We start from the raw sequence: 16,585 nt of genomic DNA on the forward strand, positions 1-16,585 counted from the left end.
ACTAACAGAAAATAGGTGACAGTTTACTTTATTATGAGTAACTTTTAACATTTGTTTGCAAGTGTAGTGGGTTACATATTTGCCCAACCAGTGAAAGATCCCCATCAGGAAGGGCGTCTGGGGTAAAAACTCTCATTATCAGCCCTCATCTGCACTAAAGTGGGGACAAAGTGTTCAGCGAGGATGAAAAGAAACGCAGAAATGCAAACTCATAGGTGTAAAAAGGATCCAGATGCAGCCGCACAGTCATTCAACCGCTAAACACAGGGCGGGTATTTTGAATGCCATCAACCCTTCTGCAATCACGGCAAACTAGAGATCATTCAAAAGTACTACTTATAATCTCAATTCATATTCTGAATGGACTCATTCTAATTTAGCGTTTTTCTACTCCACCTGAGTGCTCTACTCAAAGCACTTTACACAGCTGAGCTATTAATTCAGTGTGTTTTGCAATATTACGGCAATGTTGTCTCTTTGACTCTGATGAACAAAGTGCTTCAGAGCTTTGGAGTATCCTTTTTAAAAAGAGGCTAAATGTGAGGGGGAGAGGGTACCTCTGAACTTCTTATGTATCTCCTGCTGTCATTCTAGACTCACAAATTAAGACTGAAAGCAAAAAAACACGTTTTGTAACACTTAAATGTGATTTTTGGACATTGATCACATTTTTAAGGATTCCCCACGGACACCCACGGCATCCGTTCAGACTGCACCTGCTTCTTCTGGCCGTTTCACTCAGTTTACTGACTGGTGATCCGACTGTGTTGATAAAGTGAAAATGTTTGAAGTCTCGAGGCCTTATGTCATTGATTTGTGCTGATTTAATTCATGAAAACTCATAGTTTGTTTAGATCCTGATCAATTCTCGGTGTCCGTTCGCTTCTAAACTTTGCTTTTCTTCACATATTTGCTCTCTGAGCTCATATTTTCCATGCTGACCTGCTAAAGTGCACATGTATGGTGTTGCAAGTGTGTGTCCCTCAGATGTGTTTATGGGGTTTGTGCAGCCCTGAGCTGCTGTTTAAAAGTATAATTTGTGGATCCCTTACGCGGGGCACGTGTTCGGCCCAGAGCATCTTTCTCCACGGGCCACCGGCTCCAACTCGCCAGGTCCAGATCGACCCGCACAGGCAAATGGGCTCCATATGCTCTGGCTCTCCTGCCATGGACCATAGACACCCAGCAGGCAGGATGCAGAACCATCCTCGCTGCCTTTCTGAATGCTTCTTTCTTTTTTTCGGTTTCTTCTTCCTGTCTTCTGCCATTCTGCCTTTATACGCTCTCCCCTCTTATTCCGCGCTCGCTTTTTAAATCCACTCTTCAGTCTGCTGCAGGGGGGCTCATTTCATTGCTGGGTTGCGGGGGGCTTTTTCTACCACTCAGGGCTGGATGTTCTTGTAAACCCACGGGGAAACCATACACTGTTCTTCCCGCTCATTCCACACGCGTCAGGGCTCATTAGCCGTCTTGGAGAAGACGCGGGCAGGGAAGTGGGCCAACCAGATTGCATGTGTAGACAAGCGATTCTCAACTGGTGTTTCGTGGAGTGAGCTCAAGTGTGCCTGAAGCTCCAGCGTTATATAAATGTTATTGATAGCAGATGATCATTTTAACATTGCACTGTCAGATGAAGGGTCATTTTTAGATTGCATTTAGCTTTTTTAGGGGGGGATAGAAAGCAAAATCATGCCATCCAGATTTCTTTTTTTAAACTAAAGTGTGTTAAATTGCAACCATCCATGACAAGTGGAAAAAACTAACGATATGCACAGATGTGGTGAAACAGCTGCCACTTTCCTTTAGTGATAAGATGTTTCAACATCTAATTTATCACAATGTAAGGGTTTTAAACTTATATATGATAAAAATATTAAATAAAAGTAGGTCGTGTTGTAGGTACTGGCAAATCAGGCACAGCATTAAAGCCATCAGGCGCCCTTCATGTCACCAGAACAACCCAAGATTAAAGGTGGGATCACCACTCAGACCTCCTTTATTAGTGTCTGTGGTGAGGCGCAGTGTCCTGCTAGAAGAGGCTGCAGTCATCGGGGAGGATGTTGTAGTGGGAGGTACCTGTTAAAGCAGCATACGAGTGAATGGGGGTTCCTCTCCTTTGTGGCTCATCAGTCTGTATGCTAGCAGATACAATAAACACAATAGAAATCTGAATTTTCATAGCTATACCTGTTTCTTTTACCTTCAGATTGTTCATTTCATAAATTCAACAAGGTACTGGTGATTTTGGTCCATATTGACATGATAGCATCACACACTTCCTGCAGATTTATCAGCTGCAGATCCATCCCGCTGGCATGAAGGGGCCAAAGTGCACTAAGAAAATTTCCTCCACACCATTAAATCACCAGCCTGAAGGCAAGGCAGGATGGATCCGTGCTTTCATGTTTTTACTGCAAAATTCAGACCCAATCGAGACATCGCACCAGGTCATGTTTTTCCAGTCTGAACTGTAGCTTTAGTTTCCTGTTCTTATCTGAGAGGAGCAGCACCTGGTGTGGTCTTCTGCTGCTGTAGCCACTCCACTTCGAAGTGTGAGGTGTTATATAAGGATGACCTTTTGCATGCCTTTGTTTTAACAGGCAGTTATTCGGGTTACTGTACATTATCACACGCTTCCACTTACTGAAGATTTTTCTCCTTTTGGAAAAATTCTCTGTAAACTCTTGAGATGGTCGTTTGGAAAACTCGCAGTAGATCAGCAGTTTCTGAAATACTCAGATCAACGTGTCTAACGGTAACAACTACGCTGCTCTGAGTCATTTAAAATACCCTTTCACCCACTTCCGATGCTCTGTTTGAACTTCAGCAGGGCATCTTTACTACATGCCTAAATGCACTGAGTTGCTGCCATATGATTGGCTGATGACATATTTGCATTTGTGTGTGAGATAAATTACATCGAGAGCACGATTCAATCAATCAATTTTTCTTACTTACTAAGAAAGGCTAAATGCATCTCACAAAACGTTCATAAAATGTGTTTATTTCTCAATATTTCCAGAGGAGCAGCTCTGGCTGAGATGATAGAGCAGGTTGTCCACTAATCCCAGAGTTATCTGTGATGTGAACAACATGCTCTTACACTGCAGGGTGTTTGTTTGTTTCATTCAAGTTGAACTTGTGTATTGAGGGTTTTTCCTTAGCCAGCTTCTCTCTTCCTCTCGGCAGGTTGTGTCCTTGGTGCAGCTGCTGAGCGATCCTTTCTACCGGACTCTTGAGGGTTTTCAGGTCCTTTTGGAGAAAGAATGGTTGTCTTTCGGCCACAAGTTCAGCCAGAGGAGCAACCTGAGCCCCAGCAGCCAGGGTAGCGGCTTTACGCCCATCTTCCTCCAATTCCTGGACTGTGTGCACCAGGTGAGTCTCACTTCTGCCATAGGTACCACAGGTACGCTGAACCCTGATCTCTGCCCCTGCTACGTGACTCTTCTCCACTTTTCCCCTCATGACTGGATGTCATTCATTGCTTGTTCGTGAGCTCATCACATTCCTCGAAAAGTGAAAAGGTGAGCGAGGGGTCAAAGCGAACGATTCTGCTGTCAGTAACGGTGCATTGTTTTAGTTTAGCACTTTCCAACACGGGACGTGTAATCACAACAACATATTGGACCCGGGGAGTGAGCAGCGAGGCTGCTGCACAGATGGTCCATGAGTACAGTGATCAGCATTGAGCTGTATGTACGTGTTCACGTGTTTCGGCATTTCTTCACATTTTAGTGCTTGTTTACAGCCGCATGTGGAAGATTACAGTTTTGGGGATTGAGAGTCTCTAGGAAGGCTTGCGTGTGCTTTAGGATTTGGGGGAAGTGGGCTGGGGGGGAGAGGGGGCTCAAGTTAAGAATGAAACACACACACAGATGATTTCCGGAGAACCGGGTCTGTTCTGAAATACTAACTTTAGAGAGTGCAGTGGGGGTTTTTTGTGTCTCCTCGGGTCACACAGGCCCACTCCCATACACTTACATCAACACATAGTTTCTGCATTTGTCTTTTGAAACCGAAGGCTTGGCAGCTAAGACGGTTTGGCAGGAACCCGGGGGTCTGGAGCGCTATAAACGAGGGGTGAAGCAGGGGATTCGGACAAGAGCTCAAAATAGAAGTGCCTCATCTCCAAAACAGCTGTTGTTTTTGCCAGCAGACCCAGGTGGCCTCAAATTTTCGACACCGTGATTGGCCACCTCGCACCGCTTGATGGGAACCGTGGAGCAGCAGTCATGCTGGCTCAGTCTGGATTGTGTCTGACGGCAATGATATCACTGACCTTTGCCCTCACAGAGGCGGGAGAGGTTCTTTCCTGTTTCCGATTGGTCATTTATACACTGGATAGATGCGACGTCGCTACACGGGGACACGGTGCAGCTGTCGCCCACACGCTGACCTCCTTCTAACTGTCTTTATCCATCTTTTCATATCCTTGCAGATTTTGGAGCAGCATCCTCTGGAGTTTGAGTTTAATCAGTATTATCTGAAGTTCCTGGCTTATCATCACATCTCTAACCGCTTCAAGAACTTCCTGTTGGACTCTGACTACGAGCGCTTGGAACACGGTCAGTGTCCTTTAACCAGAGGGGATCTTTTATTTTCTTCTTCTCTAAAAATGCTTTGTTACACAGAATTATGAACCTATGGTGGTTTCCTTAACAGTCACAACAATTTTATTGATTTGAAAAGATTCTTGGCCCCTCTTCGTCAACACCACTTCCCTGGGTAGCAAGATTCTGGCTTTTCTGTCATTGTAAATAAAGGAAACTAGATCTCTGATATGAATGCACACAGCTACCCAGGAAGCTGTTACATCAGTCAAAACAGTAATGGCTTCACATCCTCGTCAGCTTATCCTGTGTGTTTTTTTGCAGGCTTGTTGTTTGAGGATAAGGGTGATAAGCAGGCCCGGAGAGGCATCTGTATCTGGGATTGCATCAACAGGATGCACCGGAGGAGTCCCATCTTCTTCAACTATCTGTACAGCCCCTCTGAGAATGAAGTGAGTGTTTCCTTCAAGTTTCTGTCCTTCACCTTAACCTATACATCAGGCAGCTATAGTTGATTCGTGCAGCTGTGGATCCAGAGAAGGATGTTTAGTAGCCAGAGCCTTCAGCATAAACATAACATGACTATGAGGACAGCAGTGTCACACACCTGCTCTCCTAAACTTCTGTTTGTGAAGGCCAACCAATCAGAAAAAGTGAAACTGGTCTTAAAAGAAGACGAGCACCGAGTGTAGGCTCATTTTGAACTATGAATCATTTAAAGTATTCGAGGAGGGTCCAGATATAAAAGCTGGATAGCTATAAAATATTTGATTAGGCTACTTAAAAATGTTCTCACCTTACTTTACCATGTAAATCTGGGGTGTCAAACAAACATTAGATAAACAATTAAATGCTTTTTTACTGTCTGCTATAGAAATGTATGCTTGTTACAATTGGTTTACATCAGAAACATACATAATTACAGGACAGTGTATGCATGAGCTAACAGAACTTTTTGTGTCAATTTGCACATTTATTTCTTACAATTTAAGCCCAAAGAGTCGTATTGACACGCTTTTCTTTAACATGTAAAAAAAAAAATCTATTTGTTTGTTTGTATATAAAGATCAATGGGTTAAATGCGTAGTTAAAGTGCTTTACACCAAGAGAAAGGTGAGTTTCACTGGTCTGACCAATTTAAGATCAAAGTGGGCTGAATGTGAAGTAAAATGAGTTTGACACCCCTGATGTAAATGATCAGGATACTTCACCCACTGCAGGATAAAATACGGGTCAGTGATTCCTCTACCTCCACGTGGCATCACACAAACATTGCTCGAGGCTTATTTGCCGTATTGGATTGGATCGCAGCCACCAGTTGTTAGGGAACTGTGTATTCTCCAACTGGTTGGCAGCGGTTCCTGGAGCAGGTCATCCAAGGTTAGTGGTTCAATCCCTGGCTGCTCCAGTTTACATGCCAAAGCATTCTTGGGCAATGTACTGAACCCCGAGTTGCTCCCTATGCATTTATTGGAGTGTGTGTAAATATTAGATAGAAGGTACTTGGATGTCGAAAAAAGTGCTTGTATGAATGTGTGTGTAAATAAGATAAAGCATTGTTAGTGCTCATGTGCTGATAAAAAGCTCTGTAGAAGAACCAGTCCATTTAACACTTGACCATTTACTTTGACAGCAAACGTAAGCAAATCACCCTCAAATCTCAACTGCTTAGGTTGCTAACAGATTGCCACAATTGCCTGTAGTTTTTCATGTTTGTTTGCCAATAAACGTTAACTACTAGCCGAGCAAGCGTGATGCAAACAAGAAATGTTACATGGAACAGGTTTTATATAGCACTTTATACAACTTGCCTCCTTTATTCAAGCACTTTTTAAGCCTAAGTGCTTTCTATCTAACAGTCACACTCCATTGAATGCATGTGAGATCAATTTGGGGTTCAGTATGGCCCCAGGAAACTTATTAATGCAGACTGGAGCAGAAACCAGGGATCAAACCACCAACAACCTTCCAATTAGTAGATGACCTGCTCTACCTCCTGAGCAACAGGTTTGCCTTCAAAGTAAAAGTTGCTCCTCAGTGCTGCAGCCAACATGTTTTTACTTTGAAGTCAAATGGTCTCCATTCCTGGTTTGTGTCAGTTTTCATAGTTTCAGGCCGAAGAGCAGCTGGGGACGGTGTTTGTAGACAAGTCTGTCACTTCGTGCAAACTAAGATGGCAGCAAGGTGTAAGAAGCCAAACCAATCACAAGGAGGTTTTTGCCAGCTGTTTGTGGAATACATGTTTTTCCCTGGTGACATTCGGTTGCTAAGGGGCTGCAGGGCTGCATGTCTGGTGCTTTAGAATCGTTTTCCCAGCATTTTCTCAGCAACCAGATGCTTGTAGACGAGTCTGTAGTCCTGTGACTGGGGCCTTGTTCCCTTAATGGAATGATGGAAAATGTTGGAAAGCTACTGTCACATGTAAGCAAAACTTTAATCGGTAACTATGGTATTGTGGACCTTTAGTTTATATTTTCTTCAGAGACTGATAGAAAAACAAAGTTCCTGTAAATGATGTGACACACTGAGAACTGGATCAGATCTCCTCACCGAAGAAATCCTCGTCATCTGTAGGTCTGTGGTTACACCACATGCAAACATAAATATACAAAAATAAGATGAGGATTAGTGTTTCAAGGTTGAACGGCATTAATAATAAAATTCTGCCGTGTAGCTGACTGAAAACAAATGTTCCAGCCAAATCCTGAGTACTCACGGCAAATCGTTCGCCTGTCCTATCTTGTAGCCTGTGCACTGATCAAACATGTTTACAATAATATTTTATTTTTAAAGTACGCAGCGCTCAAACGTGCTACACTTGGATGTTTTGGCTCCTCCGAGCTGAATGATTTATTGTCAGAGTTTGAGGCTAAAACACTGAGTTTGTTTCATCTGCGCAAAGTGGAACGTTTTTGCCATCACTGTCGCTAGCGCCAACGTGAAGGGATCATTTTAATATCACAACTGCCTGAAGCCTGGACTGCAGTCAGTAGACACCAAGAAAGCTTCATAGTCCAACATTTTCGCTGATGAAGGTTGATTTTCACACCTAAAATATGTTTAGTTTAGTTGTGTCCGCTTAAGGCTCACGGGGTATTGTCGTCAACCTGCCGGGTAGGCGGGCAGATGAAATTAGCGACCCACATCAACACCCAAGTTTGTGAATGCACTAAGTCGAGAACGACCCGACATACGAGTTTGAAATTCATACCATCTGTGTATCTACCAGGAGGCTGAGGGACTCCACAGGTGGTTACACTATGTACCTCCATCCTGCTCTCATTGACAGTGACAGGTTAGAGCAGGGGTGGATGTCATGGTGATTTGTCATCTTCTCAATGAATAAAGCATTTAAAGATACTCTGTTTATAGAGAAACATTCATTGCATCTACACCTGTAATGGGGCGTCGTGAAAAGACGCTCCTCCTCCCAGAGGATTGGTCAAAATGTAATTAAATTTGTACACAATGGGTCTTCATTCAAACTGTGCTGCTTCCTTTTCCAGACAGTTTTCCAAGAAGCTACTCCTCCTGTTCGAGTATCGGTCAGATTTTAGTAAAACTTGCACACACCTAATAGGTCTTCGCCCACATTGTTGCCGAAGTGAACGTCATGTGTCGTTTTAATGCGGATAACCAGTCTGATGACCTGGTTTTCAGCTTTTGGTCCGCTTCCTGTGCTTGGTCTGAAAGTCTGTCCGAAACAAAGTGAATCAGGGTGAAAACATTTCTTTGTTTTTCTCGTCGGACTAAAGGTTGGCTGTTTGGCTGTTCACAGCCGGACCAGATGAGATAAAGTTCAGCAAAGAATTTGTTTCAGACATTTTTTTAATATAAATCTTGGAAACTGACTTTTCACTAATCTTTAAAGAATAACCTAATATATGACCAAGAATTTGGTTACAGTGGCCAACGTGAGTTTGGAGTTGACACTTATTAACTACAGAGACTGAACAGTCAGTTATTTTGTTTATCATTTGCTGATTTTGATCTCAAGTTGAGCATCATCATAGGAAAGCACCAAGGAGACAGTCGTTACACATTGTGTTGCCACAGTAGATTGTTGGACTTTCCAGGGTCAGCATACTGCTGCGTATCGAGACTTCATACAAGCTAAACACACAAGTCGAGTTTTAGCAGCGCTATGTTGGCTTCAAGTATTCTACAGAGTTGATTTAAAAATCCTCCCATGTGTATATTAAATCCTAAATGGTCTTGAATCTTCTTTAATCTCTGCACCGCTAACCTGTCAGTGATGCAGCTTTCCTAGGCTACGTCCACACTAATGCGTTTTCGTTTGGACCGTCTCAGTGTGGACGGGAGACGGCGTTTTCCTCAAGGAAAAACGCAGCGTTTTGGAAACGCTCTCGAAAACGCATACATTTCAAAACGCAGCTGTCCCGTTGCAGTGTGGACACTCGGAAACGCAGACTTTCTAAAGCGATGACGCATTTTAGTCATGTGACGCAGTCATGTGGCCAATTAAACAAAGATAGCGGAGGGCATTATACAGCAGTTGTTTTGATTGCTGTCAATTTTGACAGCCCTACAAAAGATTAATATGAGTTTGTACATGCTCCAGATAGCTTTTCTTCAAATTCTTGAATTCTCACTCGCTTTTGCGCGTGCGCAGGACTGGAATAAGCGTTTTCGGTCGTTTAATGTGGACGAACAACTCTGTGAACAACGACTTAAAACGCTAGTGTGGACGCGGAACGTTTTCAGACGAAAACTCTGTTTTCAAATCTATCCGGGCTAGTGTGGACGTAGCCCTAGTTTATGCCACAAACTCTGGAACAGAGGGAAGCAAACTCTACTGATCATTTCTAGAACCTCTTAAAAAAACATGAAAGGCTGATGGGGAATTGTTGTCGCAACAACAGGCGAGCTGCTGGTGCAGACACCCAAGTTTATGAAGACAATAACTTGATCTCAGATAAGTTGAAATCTCAGTGACCTTTAGCTTCTGAAATTACCTCGAATTTTTGAATTCATACCATAGTTACATCAGCTGGGAGGCTGAAGGGTAGCACTGGTGGCTTTTCTAACCTAACATTCACACGCTCACAGTCCAATGAATGCACCTTGGTGTGCTTTGGCATGCTGGACTGGGATAAAACAACCAATTCATTCGATTAGTAGCAAACCCTATAGACGAACTATACAAATAAAACTGAATTAGATTAAAGAATTAGATTAAATTCTCCTTAAAGCCATGTGATGTCTGTGTTTCAGGTGATCCTGAAGCCTTCTATCAGCATCCTCAGCCTGAATAAATGGGACTTCTTCACAGAGGAGACCCTGTCGACTGGGCCGTGTTACGACTGGAGGACGATGGCTGTGAGGGTGGAGAGCTCGGAGGAGCTGCACACCATCTCCAACAGCAAGAGGAGGATTGTCTGGCCGTGTTACAGCAGCGTGAGCCGCGCCCAGCCGGACGCCATCACCAAGCTTCTCACTGTAAGAGACCCCAGCTTTTGTTTAAAATGTTTGTTCTGTTTGTCATTTTGTGGGTAACTTTACTCGGCTCTTCTTTGTGCTGCAGGACATCGAGAGGTTAGAGAGCGAGTTTAATCAGGCCCCGGAAAAATGGCAGACAACTCTGGAAAGAGTCAGAATGAGCATTCAGGAGGACCTCAAGCAAGAGGGAAATGTGCGTGCTGGAGGAGTCTTTATGACATGTTATGATTGAACATAGAAGGGCAGTCATATGCTTTGCATTTGCTTAATTGTCTAAATATTTCTTTTCTTTTTTGTTCGTGTGTAGCTCTGTAAGGATTCGCTGTCCATCTCAGGCCTCATTTCCACACCTAACCTGCAGGCCTTCCAGCGGCGCTCCATGCTGCACCTGCCAGACAGCGCTCTGGTAGAGGACCACAGCACCGCCACAGCCAATGGGATCAACCGCCGCGCCGCAACACTTTACAACCAGTTCACCCCCAAGAGCGAGGAGAACAGGTGGGTCGTGAACTTCCCGATTTCCGGAACAAATTAGAAGTCCACATTTGTTTCGCTGACAAGCTGTTGCCGAGGGGCCAGTCCAGTTTTGGAAAATGAGTCAGCGCTCTGGTACGCTGTGTGTCATGTTTTGTGAGAATTGTCTGTACTCTATTAAACTCTGGGTGTGTAATTTTACAATTACTGTGAGGTTAAAGTACAGTCTTTTGGCTCCAATATCTGGATCGTTTCCTGAGGTGGACATACGGTCATTAAAATCTACTTTATGTTTAAAAAAAATGAGTATATTTTCAGTGTAATACGTGCTCCTCCTGATTCAAATAATGTTCGGACAGGCTAAAGTTTTAACAGATGAAGCAAGTAAATCAGAAACCAGATATTACTTATCAGCGAGCATTTTCCATGTTTCAACACCTTCTCATTGCATCCAAATCACAAAACATGTCCTACATTATTCTGATGTCTCGTGGTCCCACAAATTTGTCCACTTTTTAGCAGGACAGAGGGTGGAGAGGGGTTTTCGCCCGCCCGAGATCCTGACTGGAAGCTAGTGCCGAACACAGCAGGATAGCAGAGTTCACCGGGAACGGGAGAACTGCAAAAACAAAACAACTATCAAAAAATAAAACACGAAAAGCACGGACAGTGGCTGCAGTGACACCATTCATTGTTTTTAACACAACCCTCCTACATGGTTAGCTGTTAGACCGACAGCAACACGAACAACAGTGGGCCACAGACCGTTTGTAGCACATATTTGAACATTGCCTCCATCTGACATCAGAGCTCACTGCAGGCGGTCGCCGGAGTGGACCTGAAAGAGGTCACTCTCCCACTGCTCGAGCATAAAGTCCTCTTTACTCTGCTTTGCTAAAAAAAATATGCCCAACGACTATTTTTGATGAAGCTGCATCAGGCAGACAGGAAGTCAGACACAAAAACAGTGAAAATCATAAATAAAACACTGAATTTTCACTGCAAGGCGTCAGGTGTCATGTTCCCTGGTGCCCTGGCGACTCCTCTGAAGGAACCGTATCCACTAACTACACATCACATAAACGTGGAGGACACTGAAGTCAGCATATGGGTTCATTTATAGGTTCATGTGTAGTGGAAGATAGCAAATTCATGAACAGATGACAACGAGGATGAGGAGAAAGGGTGCCAACTGTTTAGTTGTGGCTTTTTGTGAAGCAGCGTGTGCTACTTCTGTCGGAGATATGTGCGGAGTTGGAGCCAGGAGTTTTGGCTAATGCAGACTTCATCCAAAATTTCATGACTACCTCTGTCAGCTGCTCTCCTTGGGACTCTGACTCTGATGGAATCGGTTAAAATCGCAATTAACAAAATACCAGAGTTCTTGTGATTTCTGCTTTTAAGACTAATGTGAGGTTAAAAGTGTCGACGCATAACATCCAATCTTACAACTGTTATTTTTGTAGGTCTTATGAGGGCGTCCTGTATAAACGTGGAGCACTGCTGAAAGGTTGGAAGCCTCGCTGGTTCGTGTTGGACATTACAAAACACCAGGTGAGCAGGTTGCACTACCCTGCTGTAGTTTGAGTGACCGGTTGCAGGTTTAACAGTCTCGTCTTTGCAGATGAGGTACTACGACACCGGCGAGGACACGAACTGCAGAGGCCACATCGATCTAGCAGAGGTGGAGTCCGTGATGACGGCCGCGCCCACTATAGGAGCTCCAAAGCACATCAGTGAAAAGGCTTTCTTTGATGTGAGTACACATTTATTCACTGGTCTACATATTATATTTTATCTGGAAGTTGTTTTTATATTATACAATTGGATTAATATGGTCTTGCATAGAGTGTTGCATTATGGGTGTCGGTATTTTCCCAAAATGTTTTATAGAAAAACTACTTGACGTGAGTTCGCTGCCTGCACTGCAGCATGTCATAGAGGCTTTAGTCTGATTCCCTCCTGAATGACTGAGTTCCTACCGCTGTCACTAAGGGAGAGCTACGCCATCTATAATATTATTCTTTCGGTCGCTACTCAGAGATTGAGACCAGGTGAGGGTAGGAACGTACAGTGAGGGAAACAGCTTTTTGATCCCATCGTAAATTTCAGGGAAGTTTGCTCAATTGTGAAGAAACCTGGTCCATCCGTCCATTTTCTAGCCAGAAACATCCAGAGAAAAAAACCTTACATGAAAGTAATGCATCAATTTGCACGTCTTCGAGCGAAATAAGTATTTGATCCTCAACAATCCAGCAGGAATTCTGTAAACGTGTTTAAAATGTGTGCTAAATTGGGATGAAAATTTGTGACATTGTTGCCCTTTTTGCTGCCATTTAACCTTTTGTCCTTCCACCCATTTGTCCTCTAGCTGAAGACCAGCAAGAGAGTCTACAACTTCTGTGCCTCAGATGCTCCCAGCGCTCAAGTGTGGATAGACAAGATCCAGAACTGCATCTCTGATGCGTGAAGTAAACACGACATCACCGACATCAGAGGCAGCGTCGGGCGGTCGAGACGCGACAGCTGCTTTATCCAACTTTTAGATGTCTTTCATTTTGGGGACCAAACAGTGAATTAAGTGCCTGGTAGTGGAGGATGGATACTCTCCATCCACCTATCTGCCTGTTACTTAGCAACCTGTCATCACTCCACAGGTGAGCTTCAGTTGGAATCGGGTGACCAAATTTGCCTCTGCTGTCAGCGTGCCCCACTCCCACCCCCCTGACAGGGATAAAGTAAACATAAGCTGAGGTTTTAGGGGACTGCACTACCAAGGACATGTTATCCTGTTCTAGATGTACATAGATCAAAGCAATATCACTGGCCAATCAAACTGTGGGTTCAGTTTTTGACTTAAAAACATTAAAAAAAAAAAAAAGCTTGTAAAAGAATTTCTATCTTATTTTACTACAAGGAAAAAGTTATTGCTGCTTACATAAACGTATGAACCGCCAAAAACTCAGAGATTTTTAATGCACAACATTAAAAAGCAATTTGTTTGCACTTAGCGCTAACGTATGCACTCGTCATCAAATATAGACTTTCTGACAGATGCGGACAGCGAGGCTAAAGGCATTACTTGGCAATGTGCATGTGTCGTTTCCTCGTGACAGATTAAATGGAAAGATTTTGCACAGTGAGCTCAAATGAGTTACCTGAGATTTTTTGTTTTGTTTTAATTTAAAAATGTGACGTTTCCTCTGTTTTGTCGAATGTTCATTGACTTCTGGTTTAACACTTTTGTCTCGTGTAATGTAAATTATTATTTTTATTAAAAGTGTAACTGTGTAAGTGTGGTGGCGTTACGTTTTCCTGTAAATACCTACATGACATGTTGTTTTATATACTGTATGTACTGAACATAAGTATACTTTTTCTAACTTTAATTCTAATGTGACTGAGTTTTTCTTTTCTTTTTTCTTCAATGTGTTGTTACTGGTGCACAAAACCCCCCGAGTGGCCTGTTCTTTGTTTGTGGTGACATGTTTTTCTGAAAATGAAATGGACATTGTTGTTGTTGTTGTTGTTCGGACAGGCTCTGTCTTTTAAGGGCTTTTTAAAGAATATATATCATGTAGGACGTGATTGTTTTCAGAGTTTATCGTCCCATCTGTCCTCTGTTTATGCAGCCTTCACAGTTTTTCATTACAAAAGAAGAAAAACACAAACTATTCAGCCATATCAGCGGCGTTACTGTATCTTTGTACCATGTTTTGTGGTTACGCTATTTTTTTTTTATTATTTTTTTTTGGAAATAAATCAAACATACTTGAAACTACCTGTTCCTTTTGTGCTCATATATTTTTCTACCTAGTGATGAAGTAAAGGCAGGATTAAATGATGACCATTTCTAATTTTGAATTTCCTAATCTGAACATGTGCGCGAGATTAGTGGGGCCTTAAAATGGCACTGGCGATTCTAGAGTCTATTGGGGCCCTAGGGAAAATTCACAGATGGCACCGCAGCCAGTGTTTTATCACCAATACCTCTTAATATAGGAAATTCTTTGAAGATAGTGAATCTTGAAACTAGAGAATTTTCACTTGTTTCATGATCAAGATATTTTACCTTGAAATAAGGGGAAAAATGAAACGAGTGAAAATTCTCTAGTTTCAAAATTCACTGTCTTGAAACAAGTTCCTGTATCTTACTGGAATGACGCTTTGTAGCTGATTTTGTCTTATTTTAAGTGTAATGAGATCTTGTGACTAGAAATAAGACAAATATACTTGGTAAGATTTTGAGTTTTTGTAGTGTGAGGAGATGCGTGGGATCAAATTAGCTGATGAATCCTCTCGCCCTATCACAGCTAAGCAGAAGACGATAGCTAGATAGTAAAAGTTATGTTATTCGAGTGTCTCTTTCAGCATTATATTTAATAGTAATTATCCGCTCCACTCACTGCTGTGTTGCTTTTCTTCTCCTCTTTTTCCTCCTGTCTTTCTTCAGTCCCAGAAGGATAACTCGTCTTCATTTTCACAGATTGGCTCTCACTGTTGTCATTAGGTTTGTTTAAACAGAATCATTCACGCTACTTTCAGCTGGAGAGAGTGCAGTCAGGTGGGGCCCCCTTGAAGGGAGTCAGGTTTCTCCTATTTGTGCAACATGCAGACTTTGCACTTTGCCACTTCTGCACTAGTTTAAACTTTGTTAACCCCATGCCCCCTAGACTTCAAGCAGTTGCCTGCCTTGTCTGGATGGAAGTGGTGCCTCTGGGACTGGTGAAAAAAATAAATAAATAGAAACTCACCCTGAGTAATCCCACAGTCTTGCCAAAAATGAATGTATGAACTAGGCGCCCACATTGGCTCAGGTACACTTGGCCTCGAGCTGAGACTGAACTCACACTGCCAGTAAAAGGTCACAATCAACTGCATTTTCCAAGAGGAGCACATTTAACTCTCTGTAAGCTCATCTTATTAGTCTTTTTGTTTTGTTTATTTGTTTTATTTTATTATTTGCATCATTATCTGAGTGGGTATTATGCTGAGGCAAACAGGAGGTGGAGGCCAGGTTATTGAACCGCAGGAGAAGGAGGAGTGGAAAATGAAAAGGGACAGGGAAACACCCAGGAGACCCCAAAGAGTGCTGAAGATCTGGGGCCAAAATCTCGATGACAACTGTGTTTCCATGCAAGCAGAGGGAAGAGTGAATGCCCACAGCCAAATGGGGGTATTTCTTTACCAATGCAATACAAATTTTTTAATTATGGATATGTTTGCACTGAATCAAGGTGACATTGTAGTAAATAGACAAACTCCAATCTGTGCATCAGGAGCAGCTAAGGCTTCAGTATCTTGCCCAAAGATACTTTGATATGCAGGTTGGAGGAGTCAATCTCACATAGAAACCTCTGAGCCCTGACTGCTCCTAACTACCAGCAGGGGCATTTTTGGTTTGTTTTGTCAGGGTTTTAGGACATCGAAGAGGAAAATAATGTTTTAAATCAAGTGATTTATGTGTAACCATGGAGTAAAGCGAGTCAGCCTTTTGATTTGATTCAGCCAGATTCTTTTCACCCCATGTTAAAAAAAAATAGTGTTTAAATTTGTTATTTTGTTCCAGACTCCCGAAGCTCTCCTTTCCTCTTTTCCTTTCCTCTTTTCCTTCCCCCTCACTCACCAGCCAGTCGAAGAAGATGCCAGCTCCACCCTGAGTCTGGCTCTGCCAGTTTCTTATTCTTAAAAGGGAGTTCTTCCTTCCCAGTGTCGCCAAGTGCTGGCTCATAGTGGATCGTCTGGTTGTTAGAGCTCCCAGTCTAATCATGTCAGGTCAGATATAAATCGCCTGCCATTTTTTTATGTCTCCTCACATTTACACCATCCATCTGTCATAAGTGTCCGAAAAACAATGACTCAGAGTTTACTTTATTGTGTAACTGTTTTGTATTCTCAGACAATGTTTACCAAAGGAATGTTTTTGGGTTTATATGTAGAAGCTAAGCAGCCAGCAGTGTAAGACTGGATTGTCTGCCATCTGCTAGCTAGTGATGATTTCTCTGTTAGCTGAAGCTCATATTTATCTGGATTACAGCTGAAAGAAAGGTCAAACTTTCCCCTCACAGGATTCCTGAGAGAAAGCGTCCCCTCTCCGAAAA

At 42.8% G+C, this 16,585-nt stretch overlaps 1 protein-coding gene across 3 annotated transcripts in view; it reads left to right on the forward strand.

Moving 5' to 3' along the window:
• The window catches only part of sbf2 (SET binding factor 2), a 113,345-nt gene extending 99,080 nt beyond the window's left edge, over nucleotides 1-14,265 (forward strand). For all 3 annotated transcript variants that reach the window (XM_085269799.1, XM_085269801.1, XM_085269800.1), the window contains 9 exons: nucleotides 3,190-3,375; nucleotides 4,439-4,565; nucleotides 4,875-5,002; nucleotides 9,786-10,010; nucleotides 10,096-10,203; nucleotides 10,318-10,508; nucleotides 11,951-12,038; nucleotides 12,109-12,240; nucleotides 12,856-14,265. In XM_085269799.1, the coding sequence (XP_085125925.1) occupies nucleotides 3,190-3,375; nucleotides 4,439-4,565; nucleotides 4,875-5,002; nucleotides 9,786-10,010; nucleotides 10,096-10,203; nucleotides 10,318-10,508; nucleotides 11,951-12,038; nucleotides 12,109-12,240; nucleotides 12,856-12,954 (1,284 nt within the window). In that variant the 3' untranslated portion in view covers nucleotides 12,955-14,265. The remainder of the gene's footprint in view (nucleotides 1-3,189; nucleotides 3,376-4,438; nucleotides 4,566-4,874; nucleotides 5,003-9,785; nucleotides 10,011-10,095; nucleotides 10,204-10,317; nucleotides 10,509-11,950; nucleotides 12,039-12,108; nucleotides 12,241-12,855) is intronic.
• The last annotated feature ends 2,320 nt before the right edge of the window (nucleotides 14,266-16,585 follow it).

The sequence above is a fragment of the Mchenga conophoros genome, linkage group LG1 (assembly GCF_057382185.1).
Source record: "Mchenga conophoros isolate Kocher_MC1m ecotype Shallow Benthic linkage group LG1, M_conophoros_male_GT1.1, whole genome shotgun sequence".
Lineage (NCBI taxonomy): Eukaryota > Metazoa > Chordata > Actinopteri > Cichliformes > Cichlidae > Mchenga > Mchenga conophoros.